Here is a 15,176-nt window from a genome sequence, read left to right on the forward strand (position 1 = left end):
TGGGCCAGTGTCATGGCTTAATTGACTGATTCTTGCGTTACAAATGATAGGATCCCATATGGGCACTGTTTCATGTTTCAGCTGTTCCAGTTCTGATCCAGCTCTCTGCTTGTGGCTTGGGAGCAGTAGAGGATGGCCCAAAGCCTTGAGATCCTGCACCTGTGTGATAGTCCTGGAAGAAGCTCCTGACTTCAGATCAGCTCAGCTCCAGCTATTGCAGCCACTTCAGGAGTGAACTGGCAGATAGGATCCTTCTCTGTCTCTCCTTCTCTCTGTAAATCTCTTTCCAACAAAAATAAATACTTTTGTAAAAGTACAATTTTATTTCCAGTTTTAGGATTCTTAGTAGATTAGCAAGTAGAGATGTTACAGAGTAGTGTATATAAGTCTAGAAATAACCATGTGAGAAAATTGCAGCATATTTGTATGCTGTTGGCAGTGATCCAAAAATGAGGAAAACTGATGATTCAGGAGAGACGATAGCAAGAAAGAGATAATTTTTTAAGAAAGGAATACTGAGATATTAGGATTAAGGGTTAAATTAGTCTTCGATAGCTGTGTGCGCAGTCATCCTATGAGGGAAAGTAGGTACAGATGCAGATAGATTAATAGTTTTGGTGATAGAATAAGGTAAATGTTCTCTCAAGTGCTCTTTTTCTCAGCAAAACACAGTCTGAAATGAAGGTTTGGAAAATAGAGTCCATAGAACCTAGGGCAAAACCCACATTGTAATCTAAATGTAAAAAACATTTAACATAATTCAGCATGGCTTAATGATAAAATACTGATAAATGACTTCCTAAACTTGATTAAGATCCTCTGTGAAAAATCACAACTAGCATTATATTTGATGATGGACAAATGAAACTTCCGTTTGGTCAGGAGCAGGACAAGGCTCTCCACTCTTGGCACTGCTGTTCAGCATTGTGCTGGAAGTTCCAGGCAGGACAGTTAGGAAAGAACAATTATCTGTATTGGAAAGAAAGAAGTAAATTATTCTTTTATTATTGTATTTATTTGTTTTATCTGAAGTAGTTACAGAGAAAGAGGAAGGCAGAGATCTTCTATCCACTGATTGAGTCCTCACATGGCCGCAACAGCCAGAGCTGGTCTGAAGCCAGGAGCCAGGAGCTTTTCTCAGGTCTCCCACGGTAGTTGCAGAGGCCCAAGGTCTTGAGTTGTCCTCTGCTGCCTTCAACTCACAAGTACCACCATGATCTAAACACCAGATCTTGTCTGGAGATAGTAGCAATTATATTTCTATATAGCAATATGAAGACAGTGGCATTTACAGAACTCTAGCACAATTTAAAAGCCTTATGTATCTTGTTTTCTGTATCTCAATAAAATGTTTACACTCCCCAAAACTAATTTGTTTGTTGAGTAATTTCTGCGGACTAGATGTCCTTCCAGCTTTATTTCAATTATCTGTTAGGATCCTTACCAAACCCGTTCAGGATCACTGTTATCATCATTTTATGTTTTGGTGAGGAAACTGATATTTAGACAGGTTATCGATCCTGATTAAAATCACACAGTTAGTACATTACTTGGAAACCACCTGTCCAGTTCTGAAGCCGGTGCCCTCTATCAATAAGCAGTACTGCCCTGTTTACGCCTTTGGAGTGCCAGTCCTAAGCACAACTCCTGCTTAGGGCATTTCCCGTCGAGGGAGGAGGCTGAAGAGCTGAATGACTGTTTTCATGGCTGTCTCTCTCAGCTTTCCGTGATGCTAGTACTGTGTGGGTCTTTGCCCTGGTAGTTGTACTCAGACTTCATTGCTCCCTTTTGAAATATGTGACTGCTATCCCCAGTAGCTAGATTTTTGGATATGTTTTGTACTGAATTCTCTCCCTACATTTAGTTAGAATGGCTATGTCTCAATTCTCATAAAACAAGATAGGAATTTCCTCTAAAGGAAGTTACACTTTTTTTGTTCTTTGTTAAGGCAATAGATTTACAAGAAAAAACAGCTATGAGGACTAACCTAGTCTGCTGTGATGATAACATTTCATAATAACAGGGTTACCATGTAGTCTGCAGCCAAGTCTTTACCAAGGTTCTCCCCTCAGATTCTTTTCCACTTGCCCACCCTCCACGCACTCCTTAACCACTTTTTCTCTTTCTATCCTTTCCCGTCTTTGTGGCAGAGAAGCCTGTTCCTGTAGAGGGATATATGCTTTTCTAGAGGCAGATTTGCGTTGCATTCTTTGTGCCTTTTTAAACTTTATGACCTTGATCAAGCTATTTAATATTTTATCATTCATAAAATATGCAGATACTGGTTTGTAACTTGCAGGATTATTGTTAAAACCGTGGAAACTATGTTCATAAAATTTCTGGTAGGTCCCCATGAGAAAGATTTTTTCCCTCCCACTATCCATTAATATAATTTAATTTGTTAAATGTTCATTAATGTCTAGTCTCTGTTAGACTACTGTGGATGCTGAAGAGATCACTAAAACCAAACCAAGAATCCCTGAGTTCAGGAGTTGCATGGTGTAAAAAGGAATCTTGACATGTAAATGAATCAGAACTGAATGTGCTCAGTGTAGTAGCGGTAAATAGAAGTGGTAGAAGCAATTAATTTTTCTAGTGCTGTCTGTGGAGTGGTTTCTAAGTATTTCCTTTGGGAAAAATACTTGGTAGCTAAGATGGGGTCAAAGAGAAAAGAAGTAAAGAGAAAAAAAAAAACCTTACAGGAGTCTGTGATCTTTAAGGTACCAATCTTTTAAGATTATTTTAGCAAGGCGTTTGATGAAATCTGTCTTTGGGTACTTGTATATAAGTTAGAGAAGTGTGGGCCAGCTGATAGAATAAGAGGTGGATTTGAAGTTGGTTCTCCAACTGTGTCCTCAAAATTTTTCTTTTTCTCACAAAATCTTTTGAGTTAGATGAAACTTTAGAAATAGGGCCTATATTCTGACATATCCAGTACTTTGTATAAGGGCTAGATTGTGGCGCAGTGGGTTAAGCTGGGTTCCCCACTTCCAATCCAGTTCCCTGTTAATGCACTTGGGGAGGTAGCAAAAGTTGATTGAGTACTTGAGACCTTGTCATCCTTATGGGAAACTCAGATGGAGTGGAATTTAGCCCAGCCCAGGCCAGCCCAGCCCTGGCCACTGCAGGCATTTTGTGGAGTGGAACACTTGATGGAAGATCTCCGTCTCTTTCTCTTTTAACTGCTCTTTAAATAAATAAATAAATCTTTTAAAAAATATGAATACCTAGAATCTGTGTCCGCTTTTTAAGTCTTAATTCAACAGTACCACAAAGTATACGGTGAAGAATTTGTCTCCTCCTTCTTCCAATCCCTGGAAAGAGACACGTGTCCTTATCGTCGTCTTCTGAGGCACACACAGCCATTAGTTGCTTGTACATGTGAGCTTGTTTTTCAGCACATACCTCTGCATACTTCGTGCTCTAGTTACTCGAGTGCATGTGTTGTCTGCCTTAGACAACTGTAGTTTCTGAAGAACAAGAACCCTGCCTTGTAACTTCCTCTCTTCCCAGATTGTTTACACATTGAAGATTCTCAGCAAATATTTGTTCGATGAGTTATTAAAGAAAAAGCTACCCAGAGAAAAGAAACTTCTGAGTAACATCTCACAATGTGTGTCCTTGGCCACATCGTTTGTAATTATTTATTTATTTATTTAAAAAAAAATATGAACCAGTGCCTGTATATACAATATATATTTTTTTAGATTTATTTTATTTTTATTACAAAGTCAGATATACTGAGAGGAGGAGAGATAGAGAGGAAGTGGAGCCGCCGGGATCAGAACCGGCGGCCATATGGGATCAAGGCGAGGACCTTAGCCACTAGGCCACGCTGCTGAGCCCTGTAATTATTTTTCATCAGTGAGTTGGATAAAGATATAGAAAGCATTTTCTTACCATATTTGGAAAAGAAAACCCTGTAGGAACAGATAACTGTCCTGGCTACAGGTGATTTCAACAAACTGGAGTGTTCAGCTGAAAGGAACAGCAACGAAAACAAAATCCTGCATTTAGGGCAAGAAAATTACATAACATTTTGTTCATTTAATGTAGAATTAAGAAATCTGTCCTGATAACAGATGATTTGGGAGGGTAAGAGATGAAGCTTAATAAAGCAAGTATAGCTTTGACTGAATTAGTGGATTATGAACCTAGATGGAATAGCTCGGGAATCTTCTCTTTACTGGTCAGACTGAGTATTGGGTTCAGTTTGGTGTTCAAAAGAAAACAAAACAAAATTTAAAAAACTAACAAATTGGACGGTGTTTAGAAGACAGAAGCGGTTAACATGGATAGCAGGGGGTTGCTAACCAGATGTGATACCTAGTGAAACTTTAATCCTTTTTGTTTGTTTGTTTCAGTGCATTTAAAATGGGGGTAAGTAATAACAGCAATTGGGAGAATCACATAAGGATTAGATATGCTCAAACTTTTCAAAAGGTTCTGCCATCTAAGTATTTCTAGAGATTGGCTTAGTGAGTAGCTAGCTGTGATCTATCCTTTGAAGTAGGCTACGTTTTAGTTGCAGACAACCAAGGAGATCTAGAATTACAACGTAGTTTGTTGAACATTGAAGAGCTGACTTGTGGAAAAGGTAGTAAATATATTCATAATACCTCTCTGCAGGTTGAGAAGATTTGCTGTCTAGAGGAGGGAATGAATTCCCCTTAGTAAAAAAAAAAAAAACTATAGTCAAGTTGAGATGATTACTTGTCAGGGATGTTTATGGAAGACTTTTTTTTTTTAAAATGAGTAGGAAGTTGGATTAGAAGGCTAGGCAAGTGGGTCCTGTGTTGTGGAATTGCAAATTAAGTCAGTGTCTGTAGTACCAGCAGCATCTCATATGGGAGCCAGTTCAAGTCTCGGCTGCTTCACTTCCAGTCAAGCTCTGCTAATGCTCCAGGAAAAAAACAGAGGAAAATGGCCCAGATCATTGGGTCATGCATACATGTGGGAGACCTGGAAGAAGCTCCTGGCTCTTGGCTTCACTTGGCCCAGCCGTAGCTATTGCAGTCATCTGGGGAATGAACCAGCAAATGGAAGCTCTCTGTCTCCTCACTTTGCCCCCATAACTCTACCTCTCAGATAAATAGAATAGAAGAAAAAGAAGTTGGCTAGGTAGACTAGGACTAATTGTAGACCAAATTCTACCAGGTACGAGCTATTTTTAATAATTTTATTGGCTCTTGGCTATACCCATTTGTTTGCATGTAGTCTGTGGCATCTTTCCTATTACAGTGTTAGAGTTGAATACTTATGGCAGAGATCATATGGTCTGCTGAACCCAAAATACCAGCATACTCTGTGGTTTGCTGACCCCTTGAACTAAATAAATGTTTCACAATGTATGTCACAAACTTGTGAAGATTTTGAGTTGAAGTTAATCAGAGTTTGGTGTGAAGTGGTCATAAGTTTTTTGGTTTTGTTTTGTAATTGCAAGGAAGGAAGACTGAAACATACTTGGTAAAATGATCTCCAAGATCCCTGACGAGAGTGTAATTTTGTAACATAAACAGACATGTTTTCTGCATGAAGTAATGTATTTGTATATCATCTGGGCTGTCTCTCTACTCACTGGAATTGGGAGGTGGTCCTATTGTAGAGAAAAAGACTAGTTGTGCGTAACTATTCAAAGTTGTTGAAACTGTTCACTTGTAGCTGGAATACTTTTTTAAGATTCATTTGTTTGAAAATTAGAGAGAGGGAGAAACAGAGAAAGGGAGATATCCTCCATCACTGGTTCAGTTCCCAAATGGTATCAAGCCCTGGAGCCTGAAGTTCTGGGTCTCCCATATGGATGACAGGTGTGTAAGCACTTTGGCCATCTTTTGCTACCTTCTCAAGTGTGTTAGCAGGCAACTGAATTGGAAATACAGCATAGGGTCAGCACCATGGTATACCAGGCTAAGCCCTGCCTGAGGTGTCAGTATCTCATACAGGTGCCAGTTGTAATGCTAGCAGCTCCACTTACGATCCAAGTCATTGGTAATGGCATAGGAAGGAAGTGGAGGATGGTTCAAGTCCTTGGGCTCCTGCACCCATATGGGGGACCTGGGGGAAGATCTTTGGTTCTGATTTTGGACCAGCCTCACAGTGGCTGTATCGACCATTTGGGGAGTGAACCAGCAGATGGTAGATCTTTCTCTCTCTCTCTAATTCTATCTTCCAAGAAAAACTAAATAAGTCTTAAAAAGGAAGAAGACGAAACATAGCAGCTGGAATTTAAACCTTTGCCCATATGGGATGCAGGGAGCAGCTTAACTCACTGTGCCAGCCCTTCAATATTTTGGAACTTATGGGCCCGGCGGCGTGGCCTAGCGGCTAAAGTCCTCGCCTTGAAAGCCCCGGTTTTAATTGATCGGGATGATACTCTGCTGGCTCTGTCTTCAGACCAGAGAGGGTATACCTAAGAAGCCATTGAACTTGACTGGACAATAAGATGATGGACTCTATGTTTGGTATATGCTTGCAATGGGGGAATCTCAACTGAACTTGAACTGTGGTTATGCAACAAGGTGGAGGAATCCACCATGGTGGGAGGGTTTGGGGAGGGGTGGGGAGAACCCAAGTACCTATGAAACTGTGTTACATAATACAATGTAATTAATGAATTAAAAATAATAATAATAAAAAAAAAGAAAGCCCCGGGATCCCATATGGGCGCCGGTTCTAATCCCGGCAGCTCCACTTCCCATCCAGCTCCCTGCTTGTGGCCTGGGAAAACAGGAGAGGACTGCCCAAAGCTTTGGGACCCTGCACCCACGTGGGAGACCCGGAAGAGGTTCCTGGTTCCCGGCTTCGGATTGGCGCATACCGGCCCGTTGCAGCTCACTTGGGGAGTGAAACATCGGATGGAAGATCTTCCTCTCTGTCTCTCCTCCTCTCTGTATATCCGGCTTTCCAATAATAATAAAAAATCTTTAAAAAAAATATTTTGGAGCTTACATAGGTAAATCAGATGCAGCTATCATTGCTGTGTTTTGTAATTTCTTACTAGAATGTGTGTCATACCAGACAGATTTTTGACTGGGAAATTTTGACTATCTCTGAGTGTTTCAAATTGGGGGAAATACCAAAGGAATCTTTCTTGGTGTAAACTACTTAGAGCTCATGGCTTTTAGGAAATAGGGGAAAGTCTTGGGGCAGGCAGTTTTGGTACATGTATTAGAGGTGTTAGTCTCGTTACTACAAAGATTGAGATTTCTCAGATAAAGGTTTAAACTTTGTTTCTTTTGTGTACATTTTGTCATTTGTATTCAAAGTTTGCTGCCAGCTAATATATATACATATCTTCTCCTCTTACTTCCCTATCCTTGCTTTGCTCTTTCCCTGATTGAAGTGTTGACTCGGAGACAAAAAGAGGCCAAGAGCAAGCCTGGCAATGGGAGAACTACTCAGACTTACCGTAATGTTGACAAGTAAGTAAATGGGCAGTGTTCTTGTCCTTCCCTGTATTTCTTTGGCTTGTCAGTCACTTTATTGCTTGAGGGACCAAATTGTTTTTTCTGGACCCCACGATCTTGGGCCATCCTCTGATGCGTTATCAGACCATTAGCAAGGATCTGGATCCGAAGTGGAGCAGCAAGGACTTGAATTAGTGCCCGTATTGGATGCTGGCACCATAAGCAGAGGATTATTTGCTGTGCCACTGGATTGGCCCGATACTTTACATTATGTTGAAGTAATTTTTTTTATAGGTTTATATGTCCCTGGATAGTCTATAAACCATTTGGAGGCAGATGCCTGCTTTCATTCATGTTTATTTCTCCAACATCCATTAAAATATATCTGATAGAGCAATAGCAATAATAGCTGTTTTTGCTCATCAGTATTGCATGCCAGTCGCAGGGCCATATGTGTTATTCACCTTATGATGCTCACATTAGTGGATAAACTAATTATCCTTTTTTACTTTTAAAAATAAACTGTAGTAAAATTATAGAGAACTGGTTAAGATCACATGGCCAGAAGAAGTCAAGCCTACTTGACTGTAAAGTCTTGCTCCTTTTGCAGAAGTATCCATCATGCAGGATGTAATTTAATAAATATTTCTGCAATAATTGATAAACCTTGAAAGCTATACTGGTTTGGTTTTCCTTGTAAGGCGGAGTTTTGCTTGCATTCTTCCAGGTAATTAAGTGCTTGGGAGAAATGTATTTTGCCTATTTTAAAGACCTCCAGAGAAATTGTTACTGATTGCTAATCTGAGTCTCTTGCTGTAGTTACTGAAGCGCCACATTACTGTGGCTGGAAAGAGAAGATTAAGATAGCATGCATTGGAAAGGTTTTCTACCTTCTTAAAAAGAAGATGCTCTTAAGATTCAGACATGTCTGTGTTCTGACAATTGTTACAATTGTTGTTGAGGGAGTAGTTCTTAATACAACTTGCTAGGTTTAATTGAGAAATTGTGCTCAAAGGGCCTTCCATGGAGAAAATACTTAATAATAAATGTTCCTTTTCTTTTCCCCAAATAGTTTCATTTTTACTGATACCCAGCAAGTATTACCTCAGAGGTATACTTTCCTCTCTTTCCCCAAACTCTGCTGTTATAAAAAGGCAGAAATCATTGAGTGTATGAAATTAAGGGAAAAACTTTGGCAGAACCACATGTTAGTAACTTCCTAGTTGATGTTGCAGGTTGTGGAATTAAGGAAGTCCGCATTCAGACAGACTTGATTTGCTAATCAGTCAAGTTCATCCACTCTGGTAAAAATGTCATCTTGATTTAATTCTCTTGGTACTCTCTTTTCTGTTGAAATTTTAACTTCTTGAAAAAGCTAATGCACTTAATTTCAGAAGAGTTTTATAGAATATTTTATGTCTGAAGAGCAATCAGCATTGTTTGAGATGGTTAGAAGAGCTGATTTCATTACCATCCCACTGCAGCCAACAGCAGGATACAGAGAAACAGCCAGAAAACTGCTAATCACTCAGTCCTTTTGATTGGCATCGAATTGGTTTTATTGGTGATCCTGCTGAGCAAAACTACATCGGTTGACATGTCTTGTTGCAGAATAACTTGGAGAGGTGGAAACACAATTTGAAATATATCTAGGAGCCCAGAGGCAAAAGTGAATCTTAAAGACTGCTTTTTCTCCCACTCTTTGGATTGGCTAGGAATGAGAAGTGTTATTTGTGTAAATCCTTGGTGCCGTTAAGCGAGTATCAGAGCCATGTGGACTCCTGCCTGCAGCGTGCAAGGGGGAACCAAGGAGACGGGCCTGGAAGGAGCAGTGCGGTGTACTCACCCGAGGAGGGCAAGCGGCAGCCGCGGCTGAAAAACCCAAAGGTATGTGTGGAGTACTTTGGGAAAAGCTACCTGACCATCCTGATGCTCAGTTTTTAAGAGGCCGCAATTCCGTTGGGCTTTTTCCCTCCCTTCTCCCTTTTCTTTTGTTATTCTGATACAAATTTATGTCTTTTCTTAAAAAGATTTATTTATTTATTTGAAAGGCAGAGGGAGATCTTCCATCTGCTGGTTCACTCCCCAGATGGCTACAATGGACAGAGCTGGATAGATAGGTCCTGAGCCAGGAGATTCTTCTGGGTCTCTCATAGGCATCAACTTTACCCTTAATGCCATAGCACCAGACCCAAAATGTGTGCTTTTTAAAATTAATTTAAAATGTAGTACATGTTTATTGTAGAAAATAGTTTTTAAAAACATTAAGAGGCACTGGCGCTGTGGTATATTAGGTAAAACTGTCGCCTGCAGCACCAGCATCCCATATGAGTGCCAGTTCAAGTCCCGATTTCTCCACTTTTGATGCAGCTCCTTTATAAGGTGCCTGAGGAAGCAATGGAAGATGGGCCGAGTCCTGGCCTGCACCCACATGGGAGACGTGGGAGAAGCTCCTGCCTCCTATTTTCAGACCAGTCCAGTTACGGCCATTTGGGGAGTGAACCAACAGATGGAAGATCTCTCTACTTTTCTCTTTCTCATCCTACCTTTCAAATAAATAAAGCTTAAAACTATATAAAGAATAAAGGGGGCCCTACACAGTGGCTTAACGGCTAAAGTCCTCCTCTTGAACGCTCCAGGATCTCATATGGGCACCAGTTCTATCGCGGCAGTCCACTTCCCATCGAGCTTCTTGCTTGTGGCCTGGAAAAGCAGTCGAGGACGGCCCAAAACCTTGGGATCCTGCACCCGCGTGGGAGACCTGGAAGAAGTTCCTGGCTCCTGGCTTCGGATCGGCATAGCACTGTATATTGTGGTCACTTAGGAGTGAATCATCAGATGGAAGATCTTCCACTCTGTGTTTCCTTCTCTCTGTATATCTGACTTTCCAATAAAAATAAATAAAAATTTTAAAAAGATGTATTTATTTTAAAAAAAGAATAAAAGAAAATGGTCACCAGTAATTTAGCTACTCAGAGATAATAATTTTTAATATTTTGGCCAATTTTCTTCCAATTTTTCCTATGCTTTTTTTTTTTTTTGTATCTTTTATTGGAAAGTCAAATTTACAGAGATAAGGAGAGACAAAAAAAATCTTCCCTCTGCTGGTTCACTCCCCAACTGGCCGCATTGGCCAGAGCTGAACCGATCTGAAGCCAGGAGCCCGGAGTTTCTTCCAGGCCTCTACATAGGTGCAGGATCCCAAGGCTTTGGACCATCTTTACCTGCTTTCCCAATTACAAGCAGGGAGCTGGACGGGAAGTGGAGCAGCCAGGATTCGAACCAGTGCCTATATAGGATCCTGGTACATGAAAACCGAGGATTTAGTCATTGGGCTGTCTCACTGGGCCCTTTACTCTGCATTTGTAATATAATTGACACTTCCTTCACTTCCTCTTGTTCTCATCTTCTGTATCTGCATGAACACAATATTCGCTGTAAACACATACTTGTATACAATTGTGTGTATATGTATACACATACTATGTCTTTTTGTTATATGGATTTATAAAAACTGAAGATGTAGCATAAACAACTTTTTAATTTTAACATTTATTTTTATTTGAAAGGCAGATTTATAGAGAGGGAAGGGGAGACAGAGGCATCTTCCATCTGCTGACTTACTCCCAAAATGACTGCAATAGCTGGAGTTGAACCCATCTGAAGCCAGGAGCTTCCTCCGGATTCCTCTCGTGGGTACAGGGCGCAAGGACTTGAACCATGCTCCACTATCCTCGCAGGCACACTAGCAGGGAGCTGGAATGAAAGTGGAGCAGTTGAAACTCAATCCAGTGCCCACATAGGATTTTGGTACTGCAGGTGGTGTCTCAACCCACTACACTTTGGTGCTAGCCTCTTTGAGTTTTTTTTATTATTATTATTATTTTTGCGTTTGTTTCACTCAGGTAGTTGTTTAAACCATTCTTATATTATTGGATATTTAGGTTCTTTCCATTTTGTCAGTATTATAAGACAATCAGTCTTTGTGACACTCAGTATATCTTTAGGAAAAATCTCTTAAAAGTAAAATTTGTAAAGTTTTTTTAAACATTCTGCCAAATTACTTTTTACTCTGCCAGGAACGTAATATAAAGATGAGCTCTGTTGACTTCCTTGTGAGGATAGTCTTGAGAGAATGCAAAATCTTGACCCTGGTGACTGAGAAGCAGTCTTAGCTTAGCGATCAAAGATAAGGCAACAAATCCATATTCCGTAGGTTTACTAACAGCAGTCACCTTTGTATATGAAGATGGGAAGTCATTGCTTGTAATGCCAGAAAAGAGACCTCGTGTGAGTGCCATGACTCCAAGTGGTGATTGGGAATTGGAGTTTTTACATGTTACTTATCCCATTGAGCCAGTTTGCTCTGCTGACATTATTGCCTCAAGAAGTTACCTTGAAGCTGCTATTTTTCTCTTATAAATCTCCCATTGGTCAGAGACTGCTGTTCTGTGATGTAATTTGGTGGGCTGTTTTTGATGGACTCCATTACCCATTCTCGGGTAATATTCTTGGCAGAGATTCATTCTCTTCATTACAAAGTTTATTTGTTTGCTTGTATATCCTTGTTCATTAGAAAACGAAAAACTTCCTTAGAGCTGTGCCTGAGCACCTTGTAGAAACAGATGTGGTCTGTTATGAACTCCCTAACAAGAAATGATCTGTCATTGATTTTTCTGTTACAGAAAAAAGGCCGACTCCTCAGTCTCTTGGAACAGTCAGAAAACAAGGAACAGCCCGAGCCCAAGACTGCAGGTGAGGTCTCCAGGACCAGTGTTTGAGCTCTGTGTAAGATCTTCCAGTGGAAGTAGCTGCTAGCAATGCTGTGACTGTTTGTGGGGGTTATGTGAGTGATGTTTGACCCATTCTGCCAGCTTTTGAGACTCATTCAAGATTATCACTCCTTAAGCAAGAGACACTAACATACTAAACATGTATTTAGTTTCAGACTTTTTAAAGCCTAGGATTAGACTATCTGTTTAAACTGGCAAAAAAAAAAAAAAAAAAAAAAAAAAAAAAAAAAAAAAAAAGCCCAGATCAGAAGGGAATGACACAGGCTGCCTAAGTGTATCTTCTGAAGGAGCAGGTGTGGAAAAGTGAACATGTAAACAGAGCAGACTCAGACTCCTCCTCATGGTCTGTGTCTTTCATACCACCTTTAGCTTTGTGTCCCAGCCTACCTGAAGGATTGTAGGAAATAACTGCATTTCTTTGTGCCCAGTATTTAGGGGCAGTAGTAGATTTGGTCAAGGCCATTGCCTACATAGGAATACCACTTCCTAGATTGTGAGACTCACATCTAGTAAAGGTCCAGACATATTCCGTGGCATAAGTAAGATCTAGATAAATGCTAGCTGCTGTTACCATTATTATTAATTGCCATGGTTAAAAGTCACCAATGATGTTAAAATTGACCAGATGTGAAGGGATAAGGAGTTTTTGCTCTAGTCTAGTGAGATTTGCTTATTGTCTAGTTCTGATGATTCATTCCCACCAAGCAAATATGTTGTGTCTTCTAATAACTACTTTATTTTATTTTTTTTTTATATATTTATTATTTAACTTCAGTAATTACATTGTATTATGTGACACAATTACATAGATACTTGGGTTCTCCCCACCCCTCCCCAAACCCTCCCACCATGGTGGATTCCTCCACCTTGTTGCATAACCACAGCTCAAGTTCAGTTGAGATTCCCCCATTGCAAGCGTATACCAAACATAGAGTCCATCATCTTATTGTCCAGTCAAGTCCAACGGCTTCTTAGGTATACCCTCTCTGGTCTGAAGACAGAGCCAGCAGAGCATCATCCCAGTCAATTGAAAGCTCCAACATACCATCAGCACAAATTTACATCATTATGGAATTAATTGACATAGTAATGAGTAACCAATATGGTAAAAGTAAATGCGAGTTCTTAACCACCTTCTGTGACCACCTCATTGACATTTCAATTTTAGTTTATACACAACATATAACATACATATAACATACTTTAATAACTACTTTAAAAAAGCAGACTCTGCAAGCCTCCTAACCTGTTGCCTGCAGATCACTAGGTGGTGAATCTTGCTGGTGGCAAATTTCTCTTGGCAGCTTCTTGCTTCATAAGTCAGATTGGAAGTAGATTGAGTCATAGGTTCTTCATCCCAGAGTGATTGTTCCAGTGCCTTTGTTAGCCAAGCCTATTGGATACTAATGCTCACCTCCATGGTAACAGGTTAATGAAAAGTGGTACGTAGGACACAGGAAGTACTAGAGTGATGAGAGGCGATGTGATTACAGCATTGCAGCCAGTACTGTAACTTTGTTTCTCTATTACAGATGCAGAGGTAAAGACCAGGTCTTCAGAATCAGGAGCCTTCAGGTGAATTGAGATGTACTGTGAAGTATTGCTTGTCCTGTGTGGTGTGATATTAAAAAATTTTTTTAATGTATTTTATTTGAAAGGCAGATTTACAGAGAGAGAGATATCTTATATCTGCTGGCTCACTCCCTAAATGGCCACAATGGGCAAAGCTGAGCTGATCTGAAGCCAGGAGCCAGAAGCCTCCTCTAGGTCTCCCACATGGGTGGAGGGGCCCAAGGACTTGAGCCATCCTCTGCTGCTTTCCCAGGCCACAAGCAGGGAGCCGAATTGGAAATGAAACAGGACAGAAACTGGCACCCATATGGGATGCCAGCACTCTGTAGGTAGAGAATTAGTCTGATATGCCACTGCACTGACCCCAAATATTGAGTCCAACTGTAGAATTATTGCGACCTTTCTTTCTCTGTATAACTTTCTGACTCACACATACCTCGGCTAAGAATTGAATAACCATCTCAGTGGGCTTACAGTGTTAAATTAGCACAGCAAAAGCCATGGCTTACTCTCCTGAACTTCTTTATTTGCAGCTAACACTAGTCTTCTGACTTAGATTTCAGACAGCTTGGGGTTAGAGTCTGCATGCTTATTCCCTGCATATGTAACTGTGTAGTTCCAGGTATGTGATTTACCGAGTGTCCTCATTTATGAAAATGAAGTAATGGTACTCACCTGGTTGGATTGTTACAAAGGTTATGTATGTTAATAATGTAGATAAAAGCCCAGACAGAGTGCATAGCATATGCTGAATGTGAACTTTACCTTCTCTGCAGGGTATCCTCGGCAGCACTGGAAGAGGCAAGCTGCAGCAGAGTGACCCAGAGTTCCTCTACAAATCTTGATTTGAATGAGTCTCCCATCAAGTCTTTTGTTTCTGTTTCAGAAGCCACAGATTGCTTAGTAGACTTTAAAAAGCAACTTACTGTCCGCACAGTTAGCCAGACACAGACCAAAGCAGGCAGAGGAAGGAGGAGAAAATCCTGAATTTCTGAAGTTCAAAAGTTGACAAAACCATTAGCAGTAGGAATAGGCCAAGTTCACGAAGTTATATTGGCCTACAGTTTATTGTTGAGCAAGTTTCAGCCCTGAAGTTTTCATCACCAGCACCCACTGAATATCCTGGTTTTTATGTTTTGTATAATCTACACAGACAACTGTGTATAGTGTTCTGTTTTATAGAAATCTTCTGAATTTACTTACAGTTAAAAGAAAAGTTAAATATATTTATGTTTGTATGAAATCTTATTTCTGTAGATGGAGATTTCTCATTCTTCTGTATTACATGGTTTGAGATAGGGTATTTTAATTTTGGAGGTAGTTTTCTGAATGAATTCTATGACTGATCTTTGACCTGTCACGTGTAATCACTGAGTGTGGTGTACAATTCTGAACATTGTGTGGT

The 15,176-nt window shown here is 40.2% G+C and overlaps 1 protein-coding gene across 3 annotated transcripts in view; it reads left to right on the plus strand.

The window, feature by feature from the left end:
• The window catches only part of UIMC1 (ubiquitin interaction motif containing 1), a 94,099-nt gene extending 79,080 nt beyond the window's left edge, over positions 1-15,019 (plus strand). For all 3 annotated transcript variants that reach the window (XM_004587388.3, XM_058677218.1, XM_058677220.1), the window contains 5 exons: positions 7,343-7,421; positions 9,122-9,293; positions 12,092-12,161; positions 13,732-13,774; positions 14,548-15,019. In XM_004587388.3, the coding sequence (XP_004587445.2) occupies positions 7,343-7,421; positions 9,122-9,293; positions 12,092-12,161; positions 13,732-13,774; positions 14,548-14,758 (575 nt within the window). In that variant the 3' untranslated portion in view covers positions 14,759-15,019. The remainder of the gene's footprint in view (positions 1-7,342; positions 7,422-9,121; positions 9,294-12,091; positions 12,162-13,731; positions 13,775-14,547) is intronic.
• The last annotated feature ends 157 nt before the right edge of the window (positions 15,020-15,176 follow it).

Source organism: Ochotona princeps, chromosome 19 (genome assembly GCF_030435755.1).
Source record: "Ochotona princeps isolate mOchPri1 chromosome 19, mOchPri1.hap1, whole genome shotgun sequence".
NCBI classification, from domain to species: Eukaryota; Metazoa; Chordata; class Mammalia; order Lagomorpha; family Ochotonidae; genus Ochotona; species Ochotona princeps.